Source organism: Mizuhopecten yessoensis, unplaced genomic scaffold, assembly GCF_002113885.1.
Source record: "Mizuhopecten yessoensis strain PY_sf001 unplaced genomic scaffold, ASM211388v2 scaffold11097, whole genome shotgun sequence".
NCBI lineage: Eukaryota > Metazoa > Mollusca > Bivalvia > Pectinida > Pectinidae > Mizuhopecten > Mizuhopecten yessoensis.
In genome coordinates, this window is record NW_018408878.1 from 1,055,481 (window position 1) to 1,066,936 (window position 11,456).

Below are 11,456 nucleotides of genomic sequence, written 5' to 3' on the forward strand. Positions count from 1 at the left end.
CAGATCTATTTATATATGTCACGTGGTTGTTTCGAAAGTGAGGCAGTGAAGATAACAACAATAGCACGCCGTCATGTGCCATGTCGGACTCAACTAGCGGACAAGACAGCAATACTATACGTAAATAATTGTTTTCAAAGGTCATGTATGATGCAAGTGTAGTATTCCTATCTATATGTTGTTGTTATATATAACGGTATTGATACCTCGTGCCTGTCATGACTTTTGCATGCATCTTTTCTTTCGCCGCGGTGTTTACATTTGGCCTTGTTGATGACGCGCGTGCGGTAAAATTACATCACTGATCTGGGTCAATTGAGAGTTTTAGACTGTCAGGTGACGATTTAGGATTTCTTCAATATAATTATAATTTTTACTCTTAGGGAGTGAATTTCAGCAAAATATGAATCGGTATATTTCATAAGAAGGTATTTTAAACATGTGTATGCAATTTTAGCAAATATGACCTGTTTTCCCCGACCAGCCCCTTTAAGGATTCCCATCCCCTTTCTGGCGACAAAACACTGGAGAATTGTCCTTTAGTGTTTCGTATTTGCAGTTACGCCCCCTGGTTTTCATTATGACAAAAGAATAACCTCTCTTCAAAAATGGTTTATTACAGTTATATGGAAATACAAGCTTTCGTTGCATGCTACAGCGGTTGACAATAGTATTGGAATTTGAAATGTGCATGTGCACAAGTTCACTCCCCTATTTCATGTTCCACGAGAAAAATACCACGAATCCCGTCGATTAAAAACGAAAAAGAAAAAAGGGAAAACCCGCACATAATCAAATGTGCTATAATATTTTTTTATTTGTATAGAGAGTCAGACAAGGATATCTTTCCCTGCTTTATTTGTTTAGAGTTAAAGTTATAAGATAATGTAATATTCCTTAATGGGTTTTTTCATGAATGGGTAAAAGACAAAATAAAATAATAATGAAGTGTCTATTAGTTGAATTATTATGATTATTTCCTTGCTTTTATATATCTGCATATCTTTGTCAATAACAGAATATCAACCTTAGTTCTCCAGAGAAATGATTGCTTTTGCAGAATACATATTTATAAGTTATCACTGTTGAATAAAACTTTAAAATATGGGTAATATAATAAAGTGTTTTGGTATGATACAAAAAAAGAACAGAAAATATATCGGTATTAACTATAATTAACATCGATAATCAAATCTTGATGATTATGTGAAATTGGGCATAGGTCATATTTGGCATGATAAATAAGTATTTTCCCGGTTTTGTTATTACACAAAAATGATTCTGTACACAGAATATATGTATGGAAAGTTTTTAAAAAAGTATAGAATATAGACTACCATTGTAACTATATATATGCATGTTGACAATGTTTGATGTATTTTAAATTTTGTGAAACGTTTACATTCGCCTGTGACATGTATCTGTCATTTTGTTAGGATACCCCCGTCACCCAACCTGGTGTTATGTAAGACGGTCCTCTACGGTTATCAGTGGTACTAATGAATAATCATATTCCGTCTTTGCGTATTGCAGAGTTATCTGCTCTTGTGAGCAGGTATTGATTGTTACGTCATTTGTTTGTGAGAGTAACGTCATCAATTTTTGAGAAAACGACGTAATTTTCTCACACAAACCTATGACGGAACAATCAATACCTGCTAACAAGAGAAGATAACTCTACAATACGCAAAGACGGAATATGCAATTATTGAAATCATTTTTATGTATCTACATATGGCGAAAAATGAAAAAAGAAATTGAAGTGGGGCCGAATGTTGACCCAACCTTTACCATTATTTAAAGAGAGCATAAAAACGTTTGGTAGCCGAGTGCCTATTGGATTATAAACTGGGTGAACTGTACAACAATCTGATTAAAATCATATGTTACATGGCTTCGTTAACTTCGTACTACGCCTGAACGTTCAGGCGGAGCCATGTAACAGATGATTTTAATCAGATTGACTGTACAATAGAATACAAAAAAATAAATTTGAAACAAAATGCATTGTTATCGTAAGAGACATATATCTTTCTTCAACACGTGCAGGTTCTAACGAAATTAAGAATAAATCCGGAAACCAGACTGTAAGACCTTGTTTGCACAAACGAGGACAAGATGGTTGTCATTCATAATCTCTTAAGTACCAAAGACCAAAGTGTTCGTTGATGAATCGCCTCCGAGTTTATATTTAGACACATCAAACAAAGAAGGGAATTCGAGACATAAATCCCCATTAGATGTTGAAATAGAAGAACTAATCAGTTAGGAAAAATACGAGTGTTAGGACAGATTCGTGGGTACTATAAGGATGGCAATACTACGCAGAGTATGTCAGACAAGAAACAAATTAAAGAAAATGACAAGAAAAACTAAAACTCAACTTGAACTTAGTATCGCAAAGGATTTGAATACCAACCCGTAGAAATTTTGGAAATACGTCAATTTCAAAACAAAAATTTGAGAAAAGGAACATCAACTACATTTACAGGATAAACTACCAAATGGTGTGTGGTGCTAAATGCGAAAGTGAAAAGGCAAACGTTTTGACCGACTTTTCAACAGTATATTTTACAAGAGAGCCAGCTGCCGGGGATCCCCGGATACAGCGCAACTTCCAGTTTGTCAATAGGGAAATCATCCCTGATCCCAGAGATTACGCGTTTTCCCTGAGATCAAGGATGTAAGGGAGTTAGCGTAAATCATTGATGAAGGAGGTGGTATCGAAATAGTCTCAGTGAAGGCCTTTAACACTGTTCCATGCAGAATGTTGATCAGCAAACTGAAATCATATGGATTGCCAGTAGAAATTGTAAGCTGGATGAAAAAACAAAATCTTTTTGGCTAAAATACAAGTCACCGTTAATGGTCATACCAAATCACAAACGGAACGCCACAGGGATTTCCTTCATTTTCGCCTAGCTGCTGCTGACATCAACCTTCGGTAAAAATGCCACCACCAGTAATGGTATATATGAGACAGACAATATTACCGAAAGTTGAAGTAAACCCCTAAAACATATAAATCACTCCAACGTGTAGGTCCAAATATAGCTGTAACAAATTACCAGGGACGTTTTCGTTTAAACAGTCAAACCGGTCGGACCACAGTTGTTCGTTTATTGAATAAGGTCGGACCTAGTAATCTGATGCTGCTTTCATGCAAGCCTTGACAAAGTCTTGCAAGCCCTGTATAAACATTTGTAGGTCCGCCAGGTTTTATACCCGAAATTGTTACATTTATAAACGGTCAAACCGGTTGTTCCGCATAAACGAACAGGCCCTGGTCCCTGTGGTTCTAGCCGGAAGAAGAAACGGAAGAAAAGATGTTAATATTTTTGTCGACAACAAATAGAATTTTAAAAATTAGATATAAACCAGCGTTGGAAAACAAAGCTCAGAGTTAAGTTAACCAGTGGTTAGGGGCAGTTTCGAAAAGGAATACAACAACCCCTACAACCTCTGATATAAGTTCAATACTTAAAGATGGAGATCAACATTCGGCCCCAACTTAAATATCTTTCATTGTTTCGCCATATGTAGATACATGAAAATGAACAGTTTAATACTGCATATACGATTATTCATAATGACTATTGATAACTGTAGAGGACCTCCTTGCATAACACCAGGTCGAGTGACGGGGGTATCCTAACAAAATGACAGATACATGTCACAGCCGCAAATATATTTTGAAAATTAATTAGGATAGCGTATACAATTACTGTTTTTATGTTAAATATGTCATATTGATATACAAGAAGTAAGCGAAAGGATACTTTTAATTTGAAAAAAAAAACATGCATATCAAAACCAGTTTAATACTTTTTTAACATGCCAAACATGACCAATGCGCAACTTCATGTAACCATTAAGATTTGATTATCAATGTTTACTATGGCAAATACCGTTACATTTTCTGTTTTTTTTTTATCATACTTAAACACTTCATTATTTACGCATGTTTTTAAGTTGTGTGCAGCAGTAAAAACTCATAAATATATGTTCCTGCAAAAGTAATATTTCCTCTAAAAACTAGTTTTAGGTCGAGATTGTGTTATGCAGATATGTAAACCAATAAGATAATCTTAGAAACTAAACTAATATATGCGCGATTATTATTTGTCTTTTCCCATTCACTGAACAAAACATGAAGGAATATTACATTATTTTACAGTTTTAACTCTAAACAAGTAAAGCTTGGAAAGATATCCTTGTCTGCCTCCCCATACACTTTTTTATTTTAACACATTTGATTCTTGTGACCTTGAACGAAGGTCAAGGTCACCAATGTTTACCAAATGAATTCCCATTCACATGAACAACCTACTTGCCAAATATTAAGACACAGGAACTTTATTGTTATGAAGAAACACAATGTAAAGGAAAATGGAAAGAAAGCTATATTTTTCTTTTCTTAAATCAAAGGTGTTATATGACAAATTTACCGGTTGTCAATTTTTTGGAACTCCTCATGGTAGCCAACTTTTAAGCAAGTATGAAAAATAAAATCGTTTTAGAACTATGCACATTAACGCGTCCAAAATGAGAATTCTCTCATTAGTAATGAAATTTACATACTTGTAATTTACATACATCATTAAAAAAAACATCTTTCTTGAAATACTGTAATATTTTGTATCAACTCAAAATAGTTGCACATGATGATGATACAACGTTATAGTAATTGTGTCAGTTAAATGATCTAGGAGAAATTGTATTACCGCACCTTTAACACCCACACAGGTGTAAGTCAATGAGGTCCCATTTGACATGAAATGAATTCTGAAGCTAACTATTCCTGATTTAAGCTTCCTATACCCATACATTATCGTATTTATCTTGTTTTGAAATCCCGACGCTAATGTTTAATCTCCATGGGCATACGTTGACCCTACATTTGTTTAAACAGATTAGGTTGTTAAGTTTTGAGGATTTATTTGGCGTAGTAAAACCTTTTTTGTTTACAAGCGACAATTCAATTTTTTTCACTAATCAAAGGTTGAAGTTAACAAAACAGTTGAGCAAGTAAGGTATAACATTTAAACATTTTGATAATCAATCAGTGTGCCAACTGTGAAGTTTTAGTTCGACCGCGCGCCCCTAAAGTGTGGAAGAGGATATTGACATAACGCCAGTGGAGGGCTTACTAAAATACTGCCAGGAATGCAGAATTTTCCTTACGAGGAAAGATTACCCTTAGTTTACAGACGTTATAGGGAAGACATGGAGAATTAACAAATAAACAAAATTACAAGAAATTAATTAACAAAGAAACGAATTAACAAAGAAACGAATTAACAAAATAAAACGGAATAGCAAAAAATAAGAAACGAAGTAGAAATGATTGACAACACAAAAAGGTCTCCACGACATAAGAATTTTCTTGTGATAAGCTAGCGTCATAAGGACACTTGATGACAAGCCAACACTCATCGCCAAGTGGTAATATATATATATGTATATTACTTACATTAAGTATTCCCCGTCCAGGATGTATATATGTATAAAATACGCACACTACTTCACGTGTGTGGATAAAATGTTTCCTCGCTGAACGGTCCTCATTGTCTTTACTACTCCATAGCCAGTTTTAACATGTAATCTTCTTTGTCTTAATATCATCAGAGTTAATAGATTACATTCATTATTGTGTATTTATTCCGCAGTTTTAATATGCTAATTAATATGTAAATATATACGTCTATGTCAATGCACAATTTTAATGTGGAACTCGAATGCCCCGCAAACCTGTCTGGGTTTTTTCTACGTAATTAGTTATAAATAATTTACAGTTGGAACAATATAAATTGTAAATGATGCATTGTTGTGGTGTTTGTTTTTTCCCGTTTTACGTCCTCAAAACAACTCGGGACTAACAAGAACTGCGGTTAAGCATGCTTAACTACGGTCGCCTTTCAGGTAAGTTTTGGTATGTGTAAATAAATAATGACTCATTATTATATTATGAAATATTTCCAGTGCGGTGTTTACTTTCTTATATATGAGTAAGTGCGGCATAGGTCAATATCAGAGTTTAACCGAAAATGTAGATTAGGAAAGAATAATACAGAAAATAAACATCAATGAATAAACTGTGTACTTGATTATACATGTGTAGTCATTCAACATACTCTCTGTCTTTGTTAATGACTATATCTATCTGTCTGTCTTCCTCTTTCATTTTCTCTCACTCTCTCTATTTCGTTATCTACTTCCCTTCGCAATCAAATATCGCTTGTCCCCTCCCCTTCCCTCTACTCATATATCGATTCCCTTGCCCCCTCCCCCATCAGTCCCCTGCCCCCACCCATTCCCTCTACTCATATGTCGATTCCCTTGTCCCGCTCACCCATCAGTCCCTTCCATGCCCCATGCCACTCCCCCTCCCCACCTAGTCCCCCTGCCCCCTGCCCCTGCCCTCCCCGACCAGTCCCGTCCCCTGCCCCCTCCTTACCTTGTATTGGAAATAAAACGAGTATAAACCACATCGCCTCCTGTCCGCACCCCATCGTCTCTGCTATACAGCCGGAAGTGTTGTACACATCTTATAAACTTTAATAGAGTGGTCATCAGAGCTGTGACGATAACTAAATATTGTAGGACCCAAAACTTCCGGCCACTACTACTTAACACTTCCTTGTTTTCAAATAGCCACGTCAACTAATTCTTAGTCGTGCGTACACGTTAAAAGCTAGTGTTATTGGGCGGATTGGTGGAGTGGTTAACACTCCGGCCATCCATGCATTCGGCCGGGGTTCGATACCCGAAGTCGTCGTGCGCATGAAAGTTTTTTCTCCAACCCACACAACTCCAACCACTGAGGTGGAGTATAAAATGGTCTGGGTGGATGTTGCGATAACACAATGTAGTTAAGGGGAGATATAACTGTATACAGGAAAAAAACCCAGTGCAGTATCGTAGCTCTTACATACGTCCTTAGTAAAATGAAATCGAAAGCAATTGATGACAAAGATTTAAATGTATTTTTATTTTATTTTTTCATTTTGTCAAAGATATGTTACAAAGCATATGAACACACACGCACCACTCACCCACGCTTACACACATCAATCATCGTCATCATCATAATCAATCATCATCATCATGAAAATCATCATTACCACCACCAACACCACCGCCATCATACAGTGGGGGGNGACATGGTATTACGCATGTGCACGTATAAACTGTTTTAAGGTCAAAGTTCACCAGTCCGACAATCAACATCCTTCCTGTAGAAATTATCCACGTTACGTAATATACCGTATTTCTTCACGTGTTTACGCTTATATCATTCTTATCACGGAATTAGTTTAGATTAGACTGCTATCTAAGGCCGGGTTCTAGTAGAATATACAATGCGTGATTTTGCAGTAGTAATTAAGTAATGTACAATTAATTAGTTTTAATTTGTTTATTCATCTATCTATCTATCTACCAATCTATCATATATAAGTAACTTATCAAAATTGTTTATCTGTTTGTTTATTTATAAATTTAGATAGTTTTTAAATTCGTTCTCTTATAAACTTACTTATATTTGTTTATTTAGGCCTTTTGGTAATCTATACATGTATTTATTGATAATGATTTACTTGTTTGTTTATTTATAGATTTATTTATATATTTTAACTGAGGAAATAACACATGTTGTTTACGGTGATTTCATTTACATACAGTTCATAATATCAAAGAAAGTAATAAACTAACGTCTAGTATAGCAGAGTTCCCACAATGAGGTCCCGTGACTATTTTCCCGGGACCAAGGTTTGAGAGTTGATTTAAGTCAATTTGAGAGTGCTGATTAAAATGAACTGGGGTGAATCTCTTGAAAATGTGGACTACATGTAACTCGGCCAGACGCAAAATTCAAAATGGCCGCCACCCGGCGTCCGGTATATCAAATACATATCTTTGCTTCTAGATGTATGGTATATCCTTTTTTAGTCTAAATATATGTTTCAAGGGTCATGGATGTAATTTATTAGTATAATAACTTGATAAAAGTAAGCGTTAGAACGAAAAATGGTCTTTTATTATCTTGCTACTAAAAAACAAGGATAATCGCCAGCTTGCTGCAAAGGAAAAAGACCAGGAAGACACTCTTAATGGTTTAAATACAAAGGTTTCGTCTTTACCCAGTGTTAATAAGATAAAACAAAGTTTGAATGAACTGTCTGGTCAACGATTTTGTTTATTTTGGGTTTATTGTAATAATATGACTGGTTTGGTTTGGTTTGATTTTAATTTGTTTAACGTCCTATTAATAGCTAAGGTCATTTAAGGACGTGCCTTCATGTGTGTTGTGTAAGCGTGCATATGTGTATGTGTGCCGGAGACAGGGTATGTTGGTGTACTTGTCTCCCTGTGATAGCGCGGATCTGATGCCGACTTTAAAGTGCTATTTCATCGAAATACCATGCCGTAGGCACCCAGCACAGCATTCCGTCCGGTCACATTATACTGACAACGGGTGAACCAGTTGTTGCCATTCCCCTAAATGCTGAAAGTTAAGCAGGGAATAACAACTACCATTTTTAAGTCTTTCGTATGTCCCGGCCTGGGGATGGAACCCATTGCCTTCCTCACCTGGGCGAACGTTCAACGTTAAAAGCAAAAGTGATGCCAAGCAAGGCGCAAGGAAATAAAAGTAATTAGAGGTAGAAAGAAATATAATACAAATCCCAAATATTGCAATGGGTACAACAGATTTATTTTAGCCGCTTTTATGTCCCCAAATAGAGGACACAAAAAAGAATCCCCAGTGGCTCATATTTCTAGGGATTACCACAAACAGCAAGTAGTTTAAAAAGAAAGAAGACAGGAAAGAAACGAAAAAGATCTGAAGTGTTGTAAAGGAAGAAGCGCATCTATTTCGGTCTCTTCCATATCACCTTCGTAGAAGACACGGACGAAACCGCCCAATTCTGCAGGGGCTCCCACATTAGTCGCCTCTTATGGTCATGCATTGGGATTCAGCAGACCTATTCTTTCCCCGAACCTGCACAGGTTGTCTGGTCAATGGAACATATGTCTGGTCAGTGGAACATGTATACTCTCAGTCACCATCTTCCTCCTTTTCGTGAGTCACTACATGTAACTTTGTCATCATTACTTTTATCATCATCGTACGCTCATGAGTCATGTTTATCCAAGTCATCCTAACTTATTATTGGACAGGTATCAACCTTAGCGATTGGTTAGTTACGTTTTACTTTGAGACCAATCAAATAGGTAGTCGCATGCCTTCAATTTTGCTATGACATATTCCAGGGGTGCAGAGAGCGAAAGCGAACTTTACCACTGGTGTAATAGGACGAGGAAAAGTGATAAAGATAGTGCCGTCGCTGGGGCTCGAGCCCGCGACCCTTGGCTCTCCAGCCCGATGTTCTACCGCTAAGCTAAAGGGAAATTCCCTACAGCTGATGCTTGTAAGGCAACCTAATTAATCCACATCTTTTACACTGGTGTATAGAGAATGTGAATTCCATGGACAACAAACAAACAAAACCCAAATGTCGCTTGTGAATTACATAAGCCGATTTAAGCTAAGAATAAATAAAGAAATCTCAGGATGTCCCGAACACAAAATTAAATGTAATCGGTAATAAAATCTTTAGTTGTCCCTTATTTTTTTCCACATGGACCTGCAAATCCCGCCCCGCACGTCGTGCATTGGTATACCATGTATGTTTATTTTTATACCATGATATGGAGTGTCATTGTTACAGCTATATTTGGACCTAAAGTAATGTATTCAGAGTAATTTTACATGGTTTCCCTAAACCATGAAAAATTACTCTGAATACCTTACTTTAGGTCCAAATTTAGCTGTAACAAATGCTCAGGTCCCTGTGATTCAGGCCATAATATATTGATCAGCAGAGCGCGAAATTAAGCATAATCCGTGGAGTATCCAGGATCTTGTTCCTGTTGAAATGTGAAATGTAATTAATACTTTTATAAGAATTTGTGGTGTTGATAAAGGTTTTTGTTTGAAAATATGACTATATACACTGCCCCCACCCCTAAAATCTCACTGCTTAGATAATACATGATAAAATTTCATGGAAAAAAGAGCGCCAGTCTATAGATCGAAGGGTCCCTGGTTCGAGTCCAGGTCTGGTTACAGCATTTGTATTCTACTATCTATATACATATATTTGTTCCATTTTCAGAAATCCTGCCTATGGTCATTGATATCATCCTCGATATCCAGGGATTACGCTCACTTTCGCTCTCAACACCCCTATGTCAAAGAAAAAGTGAAGGCCCAGTGTGCGCCACCTTGTTGATGAGACAAACATCAAAAGAATCTCGCGGTCACGTAACGGTAAAAATTGACAGGCTTTGTAGTCGGGCGTCTCTCCTTTGTAATCTTCAAAGGACAGGTATCAGCGATCGTTTTTTTTTTACCTGAGGCCAATCAAACAGCTATCTTCGGGCCTTCAATTTCGCTATGACATATTCCAGGGGTGCAGAGAGCGAAAGTGAGCTTAACCCCTGAATATCGAGGATGCATTTATGTGTGCTTTTTGTCATATTGATTGCAAAAGAAAAAATGTCTATAATGTTGTTTGTAATGCATAAACATCTTCCAGATGTCATTATATATATATATTTCAGTTTGAGTAACAGAAATTGTGTCCATATGTAAATCATATCTACATGAACAGACAGGTAATGGTGTTAATGTACATTGTTCTTTTTTTATTTTCTCTCTTCCCTAGCTGCTTTTTCTTTAAACGGTGTGCCCTAATTATTTGGCGCACGAACTCACATAACACTGCCTGTTGGAGGGCTTTTAAACCCCGTACAAACACATACACGCCTCCTTTGTGTCCAAGTTTCGTTTACTTAGCTACGTGATATTGAGAATGTTTTTAAGTTTCCGTCGTATGTTTGCACTTCAGCTATTCTACAGATAGGCTATTGTGATATATAATTTGTCACTATATAGATTTTTATAGTGACGGTGCTAATTTAATTACACTACTTTTCAAAACGTCAGCAAACAAACAAAAATATGTTTCAAGTCTTTGTATTAGTAGTTTGAATCCCATATTATTCATTGAGAATGATTTATTTTCTTGCAAAGTAAACAAAAAGTACGCCGTGTGAAAGATTGTGATACGTGTAGTTTCAATGTATTGAACCACAGTGCAGGGAACTGATAATTTGTTACAGCTATATTTGGACCTAAACTAAGGGTACATTCGCGTATCCGGTTGAAACGGTTGAACCTGTAAAAAATCCGACAGGTACAGATCTGGACCGAGGCTGACCTCAGGAAAATTTGGTACGTGTAGATTGAAGGGTCCAGACCAGGGATGTGTAGTGGAAGGGATGTGTAGTCCACTACACATCCCTGGTCCAGACGTACCTGACCGAAACTAAAATGCTGACTATTGCCAGTTTGCGTTATTCCTTTCTAAAACAATGTCAAGCCACAT

General features: G+C 36.6%; 1 protein-coding gene across 3 annotated transcripts in view; it reads right to left on the minus strand.

Annotated features, from left to right (window-relative positions):
• The window catches only part of LOC110465656 (Down syndrome cell adhesion molecule-like protein 1), a 30,027-nt gene extending 23,282 nt beyond the window's left edge, over window positions 1-6,745 (minus strand). The window contains exon 1 of one of the 3 annotated variants that reach the window (XR_002464635.1): window positions 6,458-6,745. Coding sequence is in view for 1 of the 3 variants with exons in the window: in XM_021521610.1 (XP_021377285.1) it covers window positions 6,458-6,512 (55 nt within the window). In the remaining 2 variants the exon portion in view is untranslated. The remainder of the gene's footprint in view (window positions 1-6,457) is intronic. The other 2 variants (XR_002464636.1, XM_021521610.1) reach the window with 2 other exon arrangements.
• Window positions 6,746-11,456: the final 4,711 nt, after the last annotated feature.